This window comes from Rhizomucor pusillus (assembly GCF_041956525.1).
Source record: "Rhizomucor pusillus strain CBS 183.67 unplaced genomic scaffold VTP01scaffold_8, whole genome shotgun sequence".
In the NCBI taxonomy this organism is placed as follows: Eukaryota; Fungi; Mucoromycota; class Mucoromycetes; order Mucorales; family Lichtheimiaceae; genus Rhizomucor; species Rhizomucor pusillus.
In genome coordinates, this window is record NW_027192150.1 from 269292 (window position 1) to 289647 (window position 20356).

A 20356-nucleotide genomic window follows, 5' to 3' on the forward strand; every position below is an offset into this window, starting at 1 on the left:
ACTTTTAAAACTTCTTCTGGATTGTCAAAGATGTCCAAATGAGTCGAAGCGGAAAATCATGGCAAAGATGTAGTGAGCGAGGAACGCGCTTTGCGGCCAATATTTGGGTTGCGTTTTGTTGGAGTAGGCAGCCTTAGAGATGCATTCCGTAAAAATACCGGTGTCAGATTGTGTCTGCAGAACTCTTGCAATCTTCTTCGTGACGGAGTCTTCAATCGTCGGGAAAGCCGTATTTATGGTGTTTGCATCTGCATGTTTGTTTTTGTCATTCTCGTTCAGCAATCGTAACAAATCTGATGCTTGGGGCCAACCTAGAGGCACTCCGGCTTTGATGGCTAGTTTGCCGCGCAACATATCAATATAACGCCTGATAAACTGATGGGTACATGTAGTGCGGAAGTTGCTATCGAGGACCTGTGCCATGTCCTCCAGCAGGTGCGATCTCCGTTCAGCACTCATGAGCGCTGGAACTTCGTTCCACCGGCTCAGATAACCCTCGTATCAGATACGGCGGCCGAATAACATCAGATTGCCGAGAGGTCTATTGTCGTCTGTTAGCTGTACCAGACTTCCGATCGCCGTATCATGTGGAAAAGCTATAAGCTCGTTTGGATTGTCTATTTTGCCTTGATTTGACGATCGGGGCCTGACCCCAGCATTATACCCTATGATAGGATGCTTGTTCTTGGCAACTGATTTATTTTCGTAATCCGTAGCCATATAGAGCACCCACATCCATGTCTTCATGGCAGCAGAACTGGAGCTGCCGGAGGCTTCTCCGAACTGACCGCGAGTGCTTCGTGTCGCCTGGTAAAAGTTCATGTAAACCATCCGCCTAAATTCTTGGTCAAAATCTCCTTCTTCTACTAGTAACAAGGCCAAGTTTGCAAACTGAGTCGCAAGGCGTCTCGTGGTGTTAGCGTCACCAACAATGGTTCGTAAAGCATCTGTCAACAGTCTTGCTTGTTTTATTGCTTCTTCGTCGGCCGTGACACTGGTACGGGCGGCCGAAAGTACTGAGGAGAACAAGCCTGCTGTACACGTGGTGATTTGGCGGCTGTTGATATGAATCTCGGACATGTCTCCGCCTCCATTCTTGATAGAGAGCTTCTGACTCCGGCGTTGCCTTGGTGGTGCATTGGCCGCTTCGTTCAAGCTCTCGCGGGAAGTTTTTGCTTTTTGCTGTTTTGTTTTTCTCTTTGGCGGCTTCTTTGTAATTGGCGACGTAGCAACTTTGTCGATCTTGACATCGGTGAGGAGCTCGTAACGTACCGACTTCTTCGGGCGCCAATCAGGGTGCACTGCAAGAAAAGTTTCCAGATCAATAATTCTTTCAATAATGCACTCGATTTAAATAACTTACATCGTTCCCGGGTATGTGTATTTTTTACGTTGATTTCCGTTTTCTCAAGGGTCAAGGCTAATAACTCGGCATCCACTCGAAGCCGGAACGACGGTTCGAACCTGACTTCTTTTCCACTTAGATCGTGGACAACTGGATATGAGTACTGCATCAATGCAGCCCTGAATCGCTTCTTTTGATAATCAGATACTCTCACATTTGACAGAATCTAGTTACAAATTGAAATTAGTTTGAACCATATTCGTCTGTTTCGTTTAGTAAGCACCAACCATGTCGAGCAGGTCATTTGCAAAAGTAAACTCGCTGCATGAAAGCTCTTCAATATTCTGTTTTGCCCACGCGAAAGATTTTCCATGTAAATTTTCACAATAGTCATTGCCTGATAATGTGGCAATAATCACAAGCTTCATTTCAGCCTAAGATATGTATAGGAAAATGTCAATCTCTTCTGATTTGTAATATACTGATGCTTACGGCAGCGATGCCGTCGTTCTTTTTCAACAAATCAAGAGCTTGAGTAAGTCTGCTTTCTTTGTCACATGTCCAGTTATTCTTTCCTTTTCCCAATCAACTTTTAAAATTCGCTGAGTGAAAAGTTTAGCGACCATTTCGTATAGAAGTAGCTTATGGTTACTCACGACGATATCAAGCGCACCGGCATAGACAAGAAAATCACCGTCGGTGCTGAGGATGGCAGCAGGCCTGTTACATGTTTCTGCTAGATATACAACTTGTGCATCTGCCTCGTACGGTGCAACAAAATAGGATAGCGTATTTCCTGTGCATTCGCCATTGTATTCAGAGATATTCAAGCGTTGCAAATTCTATGACAAAATAGTCTCTTAGCATCCCGATCTCTCGACAATCACATTACTCCGACATTACCTCAATTATGATATTTTTGACAGCTGCGCTAAAACTCGCCCATTGCTTTGCATGATTTTCAAATTTGGACTGATTTTTCCATGCCGCTTTGCCACACAAAGCGCTTGCTGAATGCGTTGCGCACGATTCTTGTGAGTATGCGCCTTCACTTGGGGGCGCTTGAAACCATCGAGCACTACGCAGACAGAAAGCATCTCACTTGGTGCAAGAGTTTGTCCATGAATATTTCAAGTTTGGTACCCGACGGATACTCTATAATATAGCCATGAGAAAACATTGTATTTAACTGCGTATAATGCCAAGAGCAGATACTACCTTCAGGGTAGAGATGTGCTTGTAAGAGTGCCGTTCCTTTAGTCCGTTGAAGCAAAGAATAAAACATACAGCAAAGATCGACGAAGACGACCTTGCAGCTGTTATCGTTCAAGTACTCGACAATAGAGACATTGTCTTCGTAAGCGTTGGCTTTCTTTGCATTCACATGTAAGTTTTTCACTGTCATATCGTACAAGGACAAGTTGAAACGAAATAGCGGAAGGGAAATAAGAAAAAACTGAGAAATGACAACGCTATATGCTTCCAGACCTTTCGAATTCGACGTTGCATAATCTGAATCATTGATTCATTTTCCTTGTACTCGAAAGCATGGGATTTGGTCACTGTCAGCGCTGGCAGATACACAAATAAAGTGAGCAGCTTACGCCTTCTCAGCTGCCTTTCGACTCGAGTAGGCATATCCATATATTTCAAGGAGTTTGAGTACAGGCAAGTAGAAACAGAATAAAGAGTTTGCTATACATGAACGGCTCTGGATTTACGGTATTGATAATAGCAAATGTCTACCTTAGAATTGGTCTCAAAAATTTGAAAAGGCGTCTTTTAAGTGAAAGCGCATGAGGTGGAGCTGTCACTATTTTCCAGAAACAAGCGTGGAAGCGACGTCAATTACATCCTTTTCCTATGGTTGTTGGTATACTGACAGATACCAGCTAAGCGGATGAATGAAGGCAAACGCGATAAATGAAGTCGTAGCGAGACATTTTGAACATAATTTTCTTGGCATGATATGGAATATCCAAAGTCCTGAGCCTAGACTGGCTCATTGAAGCTTTTGTATAAGTATTTCTTCAACGATAAGCAAGCCTTTCATCAGGCAGTTAATCAGTCGAAATATATAAGTACCAACATTCCGTGCACCTCAGGCATTGCTGGCAGCCATATCAAGTCATGAACTTGTAGAAGTTTCCATAAAGGTTGCTGAAGGAGGAACAAATGCGGAAAACTTTCTTAATTTTGTAAACAGAGTCATGGATATACTTGATGAAAGGGACAGACAAGATTAGAACCTGGTATTCGACAATGCACCTACGCACAGGGCGGAAGTATTCTGGATGCGATTATAAGCCGTGGATACAATATCTTTCTCCCGTCTTATTCCCCATTGTTAATCCTGTCGAAATTTTTTCTCCAAGGTCAAGACGTTCGTCAGCAGAGATCTATGACGGATAAAGAGGATCTTACGTCAAGAATTGTACATGCTATCGCTCAAGTCACTCCAGTTAATCTTGAAGCTTGGGTTCGCCACTCGGTTTCTTTCTTTCCGCGTGTATAGCAATGGCAGAGTTTCTATAAGATGCAAGAATTCAGGAATGAAGAAGATTGCATTTGTAAAAAATTAAACAACAACGTGTATGTGTGATGGAAACGGCTTTGTCGTAGAAAGAGCAGGAGAGTATGAATGATACAGCCATGTAATCGGTACAAGCAGAAAAGAGCATAATGAAAACACGGTTATAGTAGCTTAGCAGCGCATAAAAGCGATTCTTCGGGGAACAAGCGTAGGAAAAGAGTGGATTTCATCTGAATGTTAGTGGAATAAACTGCTATATCCTTGTAATAATTTATTAATTATCATAGATGTGTAGTCTTACGACCTTTTTACATAGACCAGCCAATTATTTTCTTAATAAATAAGTACTAGGTGGAATGCTGTAAATCATTTTGCTAGGTGAATCCGATTATGAGCTCGAACCATTCTTCGCTCTGACGCAAAATTGTGACTACCATTGCGAACCATCCTTTGCTTTAACACCAATTTTCTGGACCTTTGCACAAACCATTTTCATGCCTAGCCACAAATCCTTTATTTCGGCGCTAATTCTAGGTGGAAACCGTATATTTGGTAGTCTTTCGCCTTACATAGCACACGTCTGCGCCATCCACATACCATCCGTGCCCTCATTGCCACAGACAAAGCATAACAAAACGGCCCGAATTGATCTTGTTGTCTTACGGATGTTAGACTCGCGCTACTTTTTTTGCCAGAGCGCACAGTCTCGCTTCTCGTGGTCCATGAAAGACAAATCATTAGCTTCCACCGCCAGCGCAAATTTGTTCTATTTGATTACTTGCAAAAACCAGTACACTTTTCCAAAAATTAATGTCGCAATTTGTCGTTTTGTAAAATTTCATAAAATGCGACATTACTTTTTTATTTATCATTTTTGATTGCAATCACACGATACCATGACAACAAACATCCGCATGATCATCGGGATCTCAATCCATTGATGGACAAAATTGGGCGGTTAGCAGCGAAAATTGATCGTTACTTTATCTCTGATTAGCATCAGTGTAGCTATCTAATAGCGACCTCATTTAAACTCCAAAATTATCAGAAGTTATTTAGAAGTTAAATATTTGATTATCCAATGTGAACAGTTCGACAAGTCGTGGGTATCATAGGAGCCAGACGTCATCGCTGTTCAATTTTAGTCTTGTCTCCGGTTCAATTCACGTACTTGCCATAAAAAGTCGAGTGCGTTGCCAATGCGACAAAAGAAGCCCGTTATCTCTTGTTTTATCCCCTATGGTCAAGCTCTCTATCCTATCCTCGTCCATTCTCTTGCTTTTAGGCTGCGCGTCTGCTTTGCCGACGTTTAGCGACCTGCAGCAGCTGGCTGCCGACGAGCTTGCTCCTCTTTATCATTCACCCGAGGCTGAAGCGATCTCTGATTCGTACATTGTCGTCTTGAAAGACCATGTCGATGCCAACCAAGTCCAATCTCACTGCCACTGGGTCCGCAGTCTTCACAAACGAGAAGCCTTGGCTGATTTCCTGGATGCTGACATGGCAGCTGGCATTCGATACACCTACGATATTCCCGGCTTGAAGGGCTACTCTGGCAAATTTTCCCAGGATGTCTTGCATCGCATTCGATCATCTCCAGAGGTACTATTGTGCAATGGGTAACTTTTTATGTGAAAATGATCATTTTTGACAGAGGGATGATAGGTTGCGTACGTGGAACGAGATACCATGATGTATGCTTCGGAGCTGCAACGCAATGCTCCTTGGGGTCTCTCACGCATCTCCCACCGCCAACCATTGTCGCTCTGGACGTATCATAAGTACGGATACGATGAGAATGGTGGCGAGGGTATCAAGGTATATGTTATCGATACTGGCATCAACGTGGAACACAATGACTTTGAAGGTCGTGCCGAGTGGGGTGCTACGTTTGCCGACGATGGCGACTATGACGGTAACGGCCACGGTTCACACGTTGCAGGCACCATTGCTGGCAAGCGCTTTGGCGTTGCTAAACGTGCCAATCCCGTTGCTGTCAAGGTGCTCAGCGCCCAGGGTTCCGGAAGCAACTCTGAAGTCTTGGCTGGCATTTCCTGGGCTATCGAGCAGCATGAAATGGATGCCAAGGAAGCAAAGAAGGCTGGAAAGAAATACAAGGGTGCCGTAGCCAACATGAGTCTTGGCGGTGGCAAGTCCCGCATCCTTGACCAGGCTGTCAACAATGTAAGTTTGTAAATTCTTATCCATGAAGAAAAAAGTTAAGTTTATTTAGTCGAACATTCTTAGGCGGTGGAAGCTGGCATGGTCTTTGCTGTTGCTGCTGGCAACGACAACCGTGATGCTTGCCGATACTCTCCTGCAGCTGCTGAAAAGGCAATCACTGTGGGCGCGACAAGCCTGCTCGATAGTCGAGCTTACTTCTCCAATTATGGCAGCTGCGTGGACGTATTTGCTCCCGGTCAGGATATTCAATCTGTGTGGATCGGTGGTCGTGACCGAACAAACACTATTTCCGGTATGTACAGTCATGAAACAACAATGGGGAAGAATCTTTGCAAATAACACTTTCATTCATAGGTACCTCAATGGCGTCGCCTCACGTGGCCGGATTGGCAGCATACTATCTCTCATTGGAAGATGGTGACAATGTAGATCCACAGAAGATCAAGGACAAGATTATCGAGACTAGCACGCGAGACGTGCTGCTAAACATCCCCAAGGACACTCCCAACCTTCTCATCTTCAATGGCTATGAAGCTTAAACGCAATTGTTTTATCTTCTCTTGTAGCTAGCCTTTTCTTTTGATTTTTTGCAATCTTTTTGTATAAACCTCTTATGAAAACGGAAGTCATCCAAAATTGTTTTGATATACTGTACACCTTTTCCAAAAATTAATGTCGCTGCAATTTGTCGTTTTGGTGTATAAATGTATTATAAAATTTCACAAAATGCGACATTACTTTTGGGAAAAAGTGTATCACAAAAACGTTCAATTTGCTCCGCGGGGTCCAATTTCTTTCTTCATCGCTTTCCGCTACAACCTGTAAGGACTGGACCAGGAGAATTGGTTCATTCTACGGTCGTTTCTTTCCCATTCTTTCTTGATCTTTCGTACGCAACTGCGATCTCTTTATCTGATCGACGCTTTCCTTTTCCTTTTGAAGCACATTTTCAAGCTTGTAAGTATTGCCATCCATTTGACAGTTTTCTGAAACATTATCAAATCTCTCTCGCTCATTCACTGCCGCATTTCTCTTTCTGCCTTGCCGAGAGAGGAACCGGTAGTGTATGACACAATTTAACTGACAACTGATTCTAACGATTTCTGTTTTTTACTCTCTCCTTTTCTTCTGATGCCTTTTCGTGCAACTATTCGTACGCTTTGCCATTTTGTCCTGCAACGATTCTTGTTTTTTTTTCTTGCACATACTCACGTTAGTTTCTTTTCAATTTTTCTTTTCTTTTTCTTCCCTTTGTTCGGATCTGTGTGCGTGGCCGAATATGGATCGGATGATGCTTACGTGCTGCGACCAGGGGAAAAGTGGGGGTAACTTCTGAACTTTTACGCTAACTCGCAGTTTTGATCATTTAGTCTTTCAACATGACGCTGCAGATCCATGAAACGCTCGAACGATCAAGTCAATCCGCACCAGTTGGATCAAAACAAAAAGCCAAAATACTTGACTAACAATGGCAGGTACGTCAACGTGGTGGTGTTCCAACAGAAAAAAATTCGAGTGCTCACCATGACCTAGCGATGCATACGCGGCATACCCGGTCTTCAACCCGTCTGCAGCGGCAGCTCATTACATGTCCCAGCAGCCATTCGTGCTTGGATATCAGGGCGTACCTCAGTTTCAAGCTACCACGCAAGGTCTTGTGTATGGAGCTTTACCGGGACAAGCTGGCATGGCCTACATACCGCAATTCCCGCAGATGCAGCCAGGAGCAGTAGCAAGTCCCGTGCCAGGCAGCAAAATGCAAAATACCATTTGGCTCGGTAATATACCGGAAGGTACGACGCCGAGAGACTTGCTGAATCTAGTTACCACGGGCGCTATCGAATCCGTCAAGATTCCACCTGGCAAGAAGTTTGCATTCATCTCTTTTGTCGACCCGAGGGCTGCACAGGCATTCTACCAGCAATGTCTTTTAGCAAAGCCAGTTATCCGAGACACGCCACTCGAGTTTAACTGGGCCAAAGGTGCGAACATCAAGGACCATATTCGCGACGCTATACGTCTGGGAGCAACGCGTGTAGTATATTTGGGTGCGCTTCCCGAAACGATGACAGAGGACAAACTCAAAACGCAAGTCTCAATATACGGCGAGATCGATAGAGTGGACTTTGTTGCAAAGAAGCGAATTGCCTTTGTGCACTATACAAGCATTCAAGCGGCAATGAACTGTGTGAAAGGTCTTGCTGAGAACCCAGAATGGTTGTCGCAACGGATCAACTATTCGACAGATCCATGCGATGGATGGAGCAAATACGAAAAGATGGCTGCAAACACTAACTACATCGCTGGAGCAATGGATCCTACGAGTGCTGGTAATGGAAATGGCAGCTTAGATCAGCAGCATCAACAGCAGTATACCTTGTATCTCGGCAACGTCCCGTCCGGTGTTATGACCACTGATATCTGCAACTCTGTTCGAGGCGGAAACCTTTATGAAATCCGGCGGTTACCTGAAAAGAATGCCTGCTTTTTGACATTTATGGATCCCGAATCAGCTTCTCGTGTGTTTGCATATTACCAAAAGCATGATTTGATTGTCAGGTCTAACAAGATCAGAGTTGCGTGGGGTACAAAATCTTCGGTTCCTTCGAATATCACACTTGCGCGTCAAGTCGGTGCTACTCGAAACGTTTACATTGGTGGATACGAAGGAGATGTTGACGAGGAGAAAATTCACAAAGACTTTGGCGAATTTGGAGAAATCGAACTCATAAACCAACTCAAGGAGAAGAAATGCGTGTTTGTCAACTTTACGAGCGTCAAGGCAGCCATGAAAGCAGTCTCCATGATTAGAACGCACAAGGATTATAAAAATTTCAGGATTAGCTATGGCAAAGACCGCTGCGGAAACGCTCCACGCGCTTCTTCACGCAACAATGATGGCAACGCAGAAGAACAACCAGCTGCCAACAGCAAGGATTAGTGAATGCATGATCAAATAAACAATTTACTATTGCGTTATCAGTTTATACGATGGATTATCCCTAATAATAACTGGTAGAGTGATTGATTGGTGGACATGTTTGGATCAGTCAGCGGTTCTGATCTGGCATTTGGGAATGACTCAGGCTTGAGGGTGCTATGTGGAGTAATACGAATTCAGCAAGTGTCACTGCAGACCTAACGAATCACAGTTGAGGGCGGGGTAACAAGGCAAGTGTGGAGTGGACGGCCGAATTGCAAGAATGACGACGATCCAAAACAAGCGGCATCAGCGGCGGATTGGCTTGTCTGAGACAAACAGAGTTTGATGTGGGGCTAATAGTAACGCTCAATTGCGGTATGGAAAGAAACGGTAAAAAAGGGGCCGCGCCAGCAATTTCTTGCTATGCATATTACGTTTGTTGTCATACACAGGGAGATGTTAGCCGTTAACTTTGTCTTCCTGCTGGCGACCGCTGTCTCTCGAAAAGAAGCATGTACCACCGTCTCCCCCCAGCCGCGGAAGGCCCAAGAGCCAATTGCAAAATGCGGGGTAATCCCAGTTAGCGGGCTTGCAAACATGTGAAACCATATGAGTCATGGCAATTACTATCTGGTCTCCAGGGACAACACTTTGATCTACGTATCAAGGACGTATAGTTTTTGCTGCCAAGGCGGATTTTGATAAGGAAAAAGGTAGAGTAATGCCGGGCTAAGTTTGTATTACATCTCGCATCTGTAAATTCGGCGAGGTCATCAAAGAAAAAACGGAGAGACTCGGGTGCGGACTTTATAGGTTGCGCGGCTCATAGTTATTGAACACCCAGGAAGGGACCAAAGGGTTCATCCTAATACGTCAGCTCATTATCGATTCCCGTAGGGGTTCGTTTGCTGGCTGGCGCATTTAACGGCGGAGTGCGCATACACATACCCACGTCTGCTGGACAGAGACATAATCCTGCTTATTACAGGTTAAACGCTTATCCACAGAAGAGTCGGATGGCGGAGAGAGGGGGAAAAGGGGGTCGGTGGGGGAGAGGGGCCGCAACCTGGGCTATCCAAGAAAGACAAGGCCGACCAAACAGAGGTCGGGACCCGAACCTTGAGTTGCATTTGTCAAGAGAAATGGTCGCAAAAAAAAACTGCGATTTAAAAACGGGCATGGCTCGCTCGTTTCAACTATTCTCTTTCTCTATTCTCCACTTTCCAATGCATCACTCGCAGTGATAACGCGTGTGAACTTTAAGAACAAAAACCAGCAATATCACAAAGACAACCACCACTACCACCCCTCTCTTTTTTCTTACATTTACCAGCAGCCTAAAGCCATGGAATACGAATCTTTGCCTGTTGTTCCTCACAAAGCGGCCAGTGTTTCCAGCACAACAACTTCTTCATCGAACGACCCTCCTCCATCTCTTTACTCCGGCTCGAGCGTTTGCGACGCTGATTCGCCCATGCTTCAAGAACCTGGTCCTTTTGAAGGTAAAAGCGTGGAAAAATTTATCATGTACTACGTACGCAGAAGACTTATCTCTAATTTTCCATCCTGCCACACATACAGATTTTCAATACAGTGCGGGAATCGATCCTAGCTTGGCTATCCAGATCCCATACGACATTGCCCTCCCAGATGACGATGATAACAAGATCCTTTTGACTGAAAACGATCAAAAAGCCTTTGATGAGTTTCTCAATGCATTTGCCATGGAGGTAATGTCTGGCAGCCGCTGCAGCAGCAGTCGCATGGGGCATGAAAGAAACTAACATACATCTTGTCTTTTTGCAGGAACGTGATCAGACGACTACTATGCCGGAACATGTGACAATACCCGTGTCGATTCCATCACCTGTTGTCCCTGCGTTCCAACTTGATCAGCAATCATCGTTGCCACCGCAGGGCGGGGGCAGCAGCAGCAGCAGCAGTAGCAGTCGGAAACGACCAGCATCTCCATCATCACCGGCAGACGAAGAGGAGCAGCAGCAGCAGCGGCGGCGAGACTCTAGCCCCAAGAGAAGTCGATCTGGCACCAGGGAACTCCTGACGGAAGAAGAGAAGCGCGCAAACCACATTGCATCTGAGCAGAAACGTCGCAACACGATCCGCAAGGGTTTCAAGGAGATGACCGAGATTATCCCAACCTTGAAGAACATCAACAACTCCAAGAGCACTATCCTATTCAAGGCCGTGGAATACATCAAGCATCTCGATAAGCGAAACAGGAACCTGCGAGAGAAAATTGCCTCATTGCAGATGCGGGTCGAGGTCAAACGCCGAATGGGCGCTCTCGGCGGCACTGGCAGCGGCGGCGGTCTCTCTTCGTGTCCCGCCGATCTTTCTTCTTCACCTTTCTCCTCCTCCTGGACGATACCTGCGGTAACGGCGAGCAGACGGAATACCTTTGCAGCCACATCTTCTTCGTCATCCATGCCACCACCACACGACTCGATCTTTCGTCGTACAAGCGACGCAGTCGTCGTTAACCAAACCAGTGGCCTGCCCCCCAATGCAATGGCTGCTCTCTTGGTGCACAAGAACCAACAGAAGCAATTAGAGTTTCTGCAAGAGCAACTAGCACTCCGGCGCGGGTTTCAGCCATGGTCGTCATCATCATCGTCATCGTCGTCGTCATCCACGTACAATTCCATATCTATCCCGGCTTCCAATGTTTTTGAAAACCCGGCGCATCCTTTATCATTCTCTTCTTCCTCTCCCTCTTCCTCCTCCTCACATCACCACCGTCACCACTCCAATTCTCAAGCAACTGTAAATACTACCGGCATAATATCCTCTTCTTCCTACGCACCGACCGCCGCTCTGGTGGTTCCCATGACCGATGACGACCACTGTGTCACCACCGCCCAGACCACCACCGCGTCCGTCATGGGCACACCTTGTCTGACGATCCCAGCTGACGAGGAGTTTGGCAACATTGCTACCCAACACAATGGTTTGCTGACCTGTGCGAAATTCGGGAACCGCAATAACAACGAAAATGATAACAATAATGACAAAAAGCAGTAGTTCTTCCCTCGGTGTAAAATAATGATAATGGTAATAAAAAGGAAAAAAAAATATCCATGCAATGTTGTCATCAATTCATGCAATTTTGTCTGTGTGTAAACTCTATGAGAATGTAAATCCCTCCCCAACCCCCAATGAAAAAAGAATCGCATAAACAAAAATGTCTCGTCGCACAGCACCAGACAAAAGTCGGTGAGCAATTTTTCTTTTATTGAAGACCAATTACTTGTGGTAGCGAGGATGATGGTGATTATTGTGACCGCGTGGACCATTGCCGTGGCTGTTGGCATTGTGATATCGGCCATTGTTGTTATGCGCATGACCGACCTGCTGTGTTGGCGGTTGCTGCGTGAAAGCCGGATAGGACAGGTTGATGACACTCGAGTAAGGCAGTGAAATTCCGCGGAAATTCGAGCATCTGCAAAAGGTAAGTGTTTAGCATTTCTGCGTATTCGTTTGAAGAAAATTACACCAACCTTCCGTCTAGATCTTTGCCACCCATAAAGCTTGTATCAAATACAACATCAACCACCTTTTGTTGTACACCGACAACGGTGCCCTTGGCAGCGAATGGAACAAGACCAGCTTCAAGAGCATAGATAACACGGTCGCCAAGCTTGAAAGTCTGTGCATGTAGCTTGCTTTCCGCATCTGCTGGCTTGAGCAAGATACTTCTGGGACAGTGCTGCAAAATAACCTTCTTGAAATTCAAATTGTCATACTTTTCAGTGTATTGCGTGGCCATGTCCTCGACCATTTTCACAAAGGGCTAGAGATGCAAATAATTAGTCGACTCCTCCAAATCAACTTTTTTTAGCTCTTGTATACTAACCTCTTCAAGCTCTTCAGCTTCCAACGGAGTTCTTGCCAATTCATCAATGTTTCTTTCCTTGAGCCAATGTCGCATTTGCAAAATCTCTTTTTGTCCGTTATCAGTCCACGCCATATCTTCCACTTGGAGCATATCTAAATACATAGGAACCCATTAGACACTGAATGATAATCACCATATACAAATACCTACCGCTTCCTCGCGGACTGTGAAGCAACTCGACAAATTTTGGAAAAGCTTTGATATAGTCGCAAATCAGTTCGACAGCCTTCTTGGAGAATTCCCACTGTCCTAGTTTGTTCTTGCGCGTGTAACCCATAACTTTGAGTTGCTTGTGTTCAAACTTGAGATTTAATCCGAGGTTGACACGTTGCATGCCTTTGCCCATAACCGTCAGGGACGACGTCAGTTTCGAAAGCACCAACGGATCGATGTTGAGAGCGCTTGCCAATGCATATGAAGGCATGTACTCAACGGTTTCAATTTGTTTCTTTGCAATGAACCGGCCGAATGACGGTTCTACTGCATCCTGCATATTTTGAGGCACGATGAGGGCAATATCCACCAAATTCTTCTTTTTGTGACCGACGACCGTAGCCAAAGAACCATAATACATGTTGCCGAGGAAGAATACATGGCTGCCCACAGGGAATTCTTCTTGGACAGGTGGGGGAGGTTTCTCTATGTAGCGAGGATCCGGATTTGCAACCTTCACAACGACTGTCTGGATGGGGATAAGTTCCTCCTGAGCAGGATTGACATATTCCTTGACATATGCACCATCTGGTGTCTTCTTCATGCCACGAAGTGTACAGACATGGACGGCAATATCCGTCTTGCCGATATCAAGACCAAAGCGTTTGTTGCTCAAATATTCAACTCGTCCAACGCGCTTCCTCCAATCTTGCTTTTCATCATCGTCCATAAAGTGTTCACGGATTTGCTTCTGATTTTTGACTACTTTGACGTAATATTTCGATGCCTCATTGGAAACCCCAATAACGACTGCCTCTTGCAAATACGGGTAGACTACATGTCCAATATTAATAAGATGCTCGCTTAAATGTAAAATTGGTTTACTTACAGACATATACTCGCTTGTATAAAAGGAGTTTGGCAATATCTTCGATGTTTGTATCCTGGAATCGGTTCTTGAGCACAACCACCATGGTTTCGTTTTTGCTCTCCATCTGGAAAACATTGACATTGTGGAACTTGAGTTCACCGTGGTGTGGGATTGTATGCAAAGAGGGGAAACCAGACAATGCTTCCTTGCCCAGCTTGACACCATCCAAAAGATGCTTCTTGAAAGTCAAACCACCATCCAATGTAGGAAGATGGAAAGTTTCTTGTCGAGCCAGGCAATGATGGATGTCGGGAAATACTCCAGGCAACGGGCTAGGATACACAGTTCCTTGGCCATTGTTCGCATCTGCCAGCGAATCATCATGGACAAATCGGAAGCTTTCTCCAAATTCAGCACGTTTTTGTTCCTCCTTTGTCAGACGATGTTCGTATCTCTTCATTGCTTCCAGCAAGCGTTTCTCGTCAATGAACGGAATCTTCACGACCGCCTCCCACTCTTGTCGCTTGCCATTCATATCTAGTTCAAAATCATTGGGATAGAAATCCAAAATTGGCGAAGACGGATCCGTCATCAATTCCTATCAAAACCTGTGTGAGAAGAATCATTCAGACAAGAATAGCATGCAAGAAACGTACTCTATAAGCTTTTGGCAAAAGCTTTTTGCTAAGCGTAGGAAGGACGCCCATAAGCTGTTCGTAAGGACGGAAAGGTTTTCCGAGCTCAAATTGCTGATCTTGATATTTGTCAATGCCGATCAGGTCAGTGATTTTGGGCGCATAGTGATATGGATAGAACCAGCCCCACGATGCTACACCGTTGTAGTAATAGCGGAGCACCCACTGGATACCAGTAACATAAGCCTTCCTCAATGCTTCCATTTGCTCCTCATTATCGATATCAATGTTCATTTTTTCCTACATTGCAAATGAACTGTTAGCGTCGACTAATTTAGGCGATACATCTCTGCCGGTTCAACATACGCGATAATAATCTCGTTTCCATTCGCGAAGACCTTCCTCGTATTTCTCTTGTTCTTGCTGATTAAACTCTTCTTCGGTCAACTGATCTGGAATGACCTGCGCATTCTCGTATTTCTGCAAGACACGATCGCGAGCTGCAATAGCTTCTTCGTCTGTTTCGTCATCTTCTTCGGAAACGTCTTCTTCGCCTTCCTCGTTCTCGTAGAAATCAATGTAAACATGCTTTGAGTCATCCTCGTTGGAGTATTCCGTCGCAAAATGTAAATTAAAATCTTCTGCTACGCGCTCAATAAATGCGCGGTCGCGAGCTTTAAGCTCAGGTGGAAAGTGCAGTGCACCAGGCTTTGCTGGACTATGTGTCATGATAAATTCCTTGATCTGTCTGAATATCTTCTTTTGGGTTTCGGTGATGACTACATGTTTTTTGTAAGTAACTTGCACAAGCTAGCCATGTCCACATCCATACTTACGGACTCCTCCTTTTTTCTTCTTTTCCAATGAAGCTAAGAGTTCTTTTTGATCCATTCCATCTTCTCGTTTTCCAGCCAAGTAGAGACCATTTGCTAAATCGTGTTCATAGCTTTCTTTTTCGACGACTTGACCGAGCTCGTCCAAAACCCTTTGCAACCGTCCAAGATGTACAATGCCTCCGTCTTGCAAATACCCATCTTCAGTAGGTAACACTCTCTTGTAAATGTTAAACATTAAGCCAAGGGCGCCATCGTGGATATGTAAACTTGGCAGATGCGGCAAAAAGTCGTTACCGACGAAAAGTGCCAAAAGGATAAAATCATCAATGATACGTTCTAGGTCATACTTGAATGGAAGCGTCTCTTTTAACGATGAGAATTCTAATTCGAGATATTCTCGCAGCAACGAAAGATGCATCAAGTAGAAATTCTGGGTATCCAGGCTAATCACAACAGCGAGAATATCCTTTAGCCATGGCCTGATAAGAATGTTCCCGATATATCACTTGCCTCGTCTTCTTTTTCTTTCCAGCCTTTCCAAATGTCACTTCTTCTCGCAAAAGTGCAAAGTGGGGATCATGGCTCACCAAGCCCAGCATGATGAGATCAGCATCCAAACCATATAAACAATGTCTCGTATTGGGATTGTAGTCGGGTTGTGCTTTAGCAAGCCGAATATATTCCATGATTTTATGCTCGCCTTCACCGGGCACTTCGGGCCCTGACAGGACGATCTCCACCCCTTGCCAATTAACGTCCTCAGATACTTTCTTTGTAATAAAATAACGCAGCTGGGTGGTCAACTTTGCCATGAACTCGGTACCTAATTTACATCACGCTCAATTATCTCCTTGAACAAAACCATCAACAATGAAAATCGACATTTACCTGGTGTGATACAATTGCTATCGAAAGGCGGTTCCTCAGGAAGCACCTCACCCTTACTCAACGCACGTTGACGAGTATTCTCTGCATCTTTGGCTGTTCTGAAACGGCGGGAACGTTGCTGGTTCATTTTTGCGCGCGGCGCTACACCGTCAATAGCAAGGAAGAACAGTTTCTTTGGCTTGATCTTTGAAAACAAGTGATCAACGTAGTTGAAAATGCCGATCCAGATTTCTTCTTCAGAGATACGGTAATGTGCATTGTCGTTGTTGTTATGCGAGCAATTGTGCACGATGCCATTCATGTCAAGGTACAGATTATCTGAAAGGTTATCGATTTCCTGTTAGCCGTTGGAAATTGCGTCTTTTACCATGCTGGACTTGCCGAATTCCGGTATCCGATTCTCTGTAATGAGCTGGGAGCACATTGGGTAACGCTCGCTAGCGAAGTGGTTTGGAGGTAAGCAAGGTAGATCTTTACTCACGGAACAATGCATTCAAGGGCACCATGTACCTAATCCATCGAAAGAACTTGGGAATACCCATTTTGAAGTATTAGGTACTAATCCACGTAAAACAGCTGCGGTGAGGGGAGGATGCCGCAGGCAAAGAGTCGCAATGCGACCACGAATGTCAGCCAGAACAGCAACATTGAGACGGAGATCGAAATATGACGGCTGCAACAAAGCGAGCTGCTGAAGCACACACGCTGTGATTCGACGAGAAATACACGACCACATTATTAGCAACGATGTCTTGGCGAACGATCGACATTGATCAGTACGATGAGGATGCGTACACGGAGGACGAAATCTTGGCAGACTTTGAGTCGAAGCTGCCTCCAGAGCAAGTGACGAGTCTCGCGCAAACGCGAAGCACAGATGTCCGTAACTTTTTGACAAAGTAATGGATGAACTTAGTTTTTGGAATCTTTGCTTTTCCGGAACGACTGACTGCTCTGCTTAGGGGTGACTTGAACGCTGCATTGCTACGTGCCTTAGAGGATCCTCCCTATGGTCGCCATCTGGAAGAAGCAAAGGTAAAGCGAAAACGAAAGAAGAGACGATATTTGTAGTGTGCTTAAACATCTTACTGTTAGGCTATCAGCACCCAGACAGTGATTGAAGTTTTAAACCTTTTCCGAGCTGGCGACATTGCTGCAGCTATCCAGTCTCTCAGCATCAACCAAAAGGATCTGCTGATGAAGTACCTTTATGCAGGTCTCGCAAAACCCGAGCTTTACAACCCGGGAGTTATCTTGACATGGCATGAGAAGGCAAGTTGCAAAAGAGGTCGCGGCAAAGTAGGCTTCTTAACTCAATCTCCACTTTTCTCCACAGTTGACGGAAGCCGCTGGAACTGGTTGCATCGTCCGTGTCATGTCAGACAAACACACCGTATTCTAGACGTATAACAATCGTTTTTACCCTTTTCCACCATTTCCCAAACCCAACCGTGCAAGTACTTTACGAAATGTACATGAATATTTTCCTCCTTCTTTCTTTCTTTGTCTTTATGCAAGTTTTAATCGGAACCCTGCAGTTTCTGATTGTCCAGCAAAGATTGTTCCTTCCAGACCGGTATCTATCTCCTCGCCGTCTGCACCGTGCACCGCCTGAGGAGCAGAAGGACTGTACACTTTTTTCCTACAAGGCCGTTAGCCAGACATATTTCATTCTTTGAACAGGTCAATCTTACTTTTCTCCTGATCCTTTGGACGGCCATGTGGGAAACAGTGCTGGATCCTTGGGAAGCGGGCTTTCACTATGCCAAAGTTGAGAAAACGACTGATCATTGTGCATCCTCATTAATCTATCCGCGTTACCTAAAGTATGGATGCTTGAGTGCCTCCTGCGCAGTGATCCGTTTTTTCGGATCATAAGTAAGCAGCTTGGACATGAGATCCATGCCTTGCTCAGTCAAGTACGGGAAATGGCTGCGCAGAGTGCTGTAAGTGTATCTGGAGGATGCAATGCTTTTGGCATGTGGTAATTGCGAGAACCCAGGCCATATCTCTTCATCCGGCATGCCCAGTAATCGTATAATCTTTTTTTTTTCAAACTATGCGTGAGCTATCTTTCAATGATTTGACTGTGCGTTGTGCTCGTATTACCTTATCAAGCTGATCGATTTCGCTTCGTCCTGGTAGCAGAGGTTCGTTGTTCACCAGTTCAGCAAATATACACCCGATGGACCACATATCGATTGCAGTCGTGTACTCCTTTGCGCCGAGCAAAAGTTCAGGGGCTCTGTTGTATGGCATCGTGTTAATAACATGTCTGCAGCTAGATTTTTATTGTCACTTATGGATCAGGTTTCATTTACCTGTACCACAATGTAACGACAAGCTGCGTCATCTTGCCCAACGGACTGCCGTACTTTCTTGCGAGACCAAAATCGGCGACTTTGATCTCTCCTCGATTGTTCAGCAACAAATTGCTCGTCTTTAAGTCTCGATGAATAATCCAATTGTCATGGAGCAGGGCAACAGCTGATAATAATTGGAGCATCAGTGTCTTGACTTCAGATTGTAAGAATGGAGCGCGCATTTCGGTCATCAATGTTTTCAAGTCGTGTTCGATGAAATCCATGACAATGAAAACTCTGCGAAAAACGTTTTTAATTAATCCTTTTCGAATTTTTCTTTGATCCAACGGGACGACCCGAAAAGAACTCACTGATCCAGGTGGTTGCCCATAACAACTTCGCGCACATTTACAATGTTTGGATGCTTTGCATTCATCAGCGTGAAGATTTCTCTCAAACTTGTCACTGGGAATCCATTCTTCTCCTTTTCGAGTTTTAGCTTTTTCAATGCAACGATATCTCCTGTCTGCCGATCGCGTGCTCGGTATACAATGCCGTACGATCCTTCCTCGATCCGGTTCAAGCGCTCATACTCGTCGACGTGCCGGCACGCTGTGAGGAACGGGGGCTGTGTAAACGCTGGTCGTGGTGGTGGACGAAGGACTGCTCGTGCCGGCTGTTGTTGCTGAGAAGGGCTAGGAGATGCAGCAATGCTTGATCGCGAAGGCGTCGCGTCTCTTTGCTTCTTTTGCTTTTTCTTTGGAGTTTCTTTTCGCTTTCGTTCTTGCAGATCCTCGTCGTCCTCGTCGGATTCCCACCTTGATTTTCGAATAGCTGGTGTTGTAGACATTATTGTGTGTGTGTTGGAAGTTGTTGCTGCTGGGTTCGATAGCGAGGGCATTGTGAAGCTCAGCAGCAGGAGCAGCAGCGGCGGGCGGCATCGGATCGAACAATGATTGTGCCATCACCCACTTTATCCCTTTTCTTTATCACACGTCCATGTGCTCGGGTTGCAATGCAACTCATTGTCTCTGAATACGGAAATCATATGCCCCAAGTTGTCAATATATAAAAGGCGTAAAAAGAGACGTTAATGGATGTCAACGCTTTTTGCTTCTCTTCTCTTCTTCCCTATCTGCATTCTACTTCTCCCTCATCATCATGCGTCAAGGACTTTTGTTTGTCTTCTTTGCATTCCTTGCTCTTATCCAGGCTGTTGTCGGACAAGGCTGCAACTGTAGTCCTTCCGATACAGGCTGCTTGTCCAAATGCGGTCAGTACATTTAGCACAATATGGATCCGTCGCCCAGGCCGTTAACCCTTTTTTTAGTCGAAACCACTCAAAGCTGCATCCAAAACTGTCGGGGCGATGAAAGCTGCTTCTCCGGATGTATTCAAGACCATTGGCCTACTTCTGTATCATACACCTCTGCACCTTCTCCCACAGCTTCTCCCACCGACGCCACGAGGGCCGCCACCTCATTGTCTATCCATCCCTCCGCGTCTGTCTCCGGTTCCGTGGCTCAGAGCGCTACTGCTACCCCTAACAGTGCTCAGCGTGCCATGCTTTCTGATAACCATTTTAAGCAAAATTCATTGGCCATTGCTATTCTCGCTGTCGTGGCTGCAGTTTTCCTTTAATGATCTTATTAACATACCAGCCACTACTAATCTGCCAACCTCGATCCATTCTTGCGTTTGAATAAAACGAGTCCATTCCTTTTTTTCCGAGTAAATGCATGAATCTCCTTACGTTTTTAATAGATCAC

General features: G+C 45.2%; 8 protein-coding genes across 8 annotated transcripts; 5 read left to right on the plus strand and 3 right to left on the minus strand.

Moving 5' to 3' along the window:
• Positions 1-24: 24 nt before the first annotated feature.
• On the minus strand, positions 25-2750 carry VTP01DRAFT_10083 (uncharacterized protein; the record flags this gene model as incomplete). Its single annotated transcript, XM_069378406.1, has 9 exons — positions 25-495; positions 565-1301; positions 1364-1571; positions 1633-1779; positions 1838-1920; positions 1998-2187; positions 2249-2351; positions 2428-2500; positions 2564-2750. The coding sequence occupies 9 exons, from the start codon at positions 2748-2750 to the stop codon at positions 25-27; spliced, it is 2199 nt and encodes a 732-aa protein (XP_069239508.1).
• Positions 2751-5117: 2367 nt separating this feature from the next.
• VTP01DRAFT_10084 (uncharacterized protein) lies at positions 5118-6601 on the plus strand (the record flags this gene model as incomplete). The annotated part of the gene is made up of 4 exons (XM_069378407.1): positions 5118-5480; positions 5544-6062; positions 6126-6354; positions 6417-6601. The coding sequence occupies 4 exons, from the start codon at positions 5118-5120 to the stop codon at positions 6599-6601; spliced, it is 1296 nt and encodes a 431-aa protein (XP_069239509.1).
• An 856-nt stretch (positions 6602-7457) lies between these two features.
• On the plus strand, positions 7458-9003 carry VTP01DRAFT_10085 (uncharacterized protein; the record flags this gene model as incomplete). Its single annotated transcript, XM_069378408.1, has 2 exons — positions 7458-7537; positions 7596-9003. The coding sequence occupies 2 exons, from the start codon at positions 7458-7460 to the stop codon at positions 9001-9003; spliced, it is 1488 nt and encodes a 495-aa protein (XP_069239510.1).
• Positions 9004-10330: 1327 nt separating this feature from the next.
• VTP01DRAFT_10086 (uncharacterized protein) lies at positions 10331-12027 on the plus strand (the record flags this gene model as incomplete). The annotated part of the gene is made up of 3 exons (XM_069378409.1): positions 10331-10487; positions 10567-10715; positions 10792-12027. 3 exons carry the CDS (start codon positions 10331-10333, stop codon positions 12025-12027), a joined length of 1542 nt encoding a protein of 513 aa, XP_069239511.1.
• A 222-nt stretch (positions 12028-12249) lies between these two features.
• VTP01DRAFT_10087 (uncharacterized protein) lies at positions 12250-16826 on the minus strand (the record flags this gene model as incomplete). The annotated part of the gene is made up of 12 exons (XM_069378410.1): positions 12250-12445; positions 12504-12796; positions 12860-12993; positions 13052-13888; positions 13944-14523; positions 14582-14860; positions 14927-15339; positions 15397-15839; positions 15907-16219; positions 16285-16602; positions 16666-16721; positions 16795-16826. 12 exons carry the CDS (start codon positions 16824-16826, stop codon positions 12250-12252), a joined length of 3894 nt encoding a protein of 1297 aa, XP_069239512.1.
• Positions 16827-17031: 205 nt separating this feature from the next.
• VTP01DRAFT_10088 (uncharacterized protein) lies at positions 17032-17686 on the plus strand (the record flags this gene model as incomplete). The annotated part of the gene is made up of 4 exons (XM_069378411.1): positions 17032-17183; positions 17247-17319; positions 17380-17556; positions 17621-17686. 4 exons carry the CDS (start codon positions 17032-17034, stop codon positions 17684-17686), a joined length of 468 nt encoding a protein of 155 aa, XP_069239513.1.
• Positions 17687-17793: 107 nt separating this feature from the next.
• VTP01DRAFT_10089 (uncharacterized protein) lies at positions 17794-19437 on the minus strand (the record flags this gene model as incomplete). The annotated part of the gene is made up of 6 exons (XM_069378412.1): positions 17794-17926; positions 17979-18044; positions 18106-18326; positions 18394-18529; positions 18606-18884; positions 18959-19437. The coding sequence occupies 6 exons, from the start codon at positions 19435-19437 to the stop codon at positions 17794-17796; spliced, it is 1314 nt and encodes a 437-aa protein (XP_069239514.1).
• Positions 19438-19748: 311 nt separating this feature from the next.
• Positions 19749-20228, plus strand: VTP01DRAFT_10090 (uncharacterized protein; the record flags this gene model as incomplete). The annotated part of the gene is made up of 2 exons (XM_069378414.1): positions 19749-19860; positions 19918-20228. The coding sequence occupies 2 exons, from the start codon at positions 19749-19751 to the stop codon at positions 20226-20228; spliced, it is 423 nt and encodes a 140-aa protein (XP_069239515.1).
• Between the last annotated feature and the right edge of the window lie 128 nt (positions 20229-20356).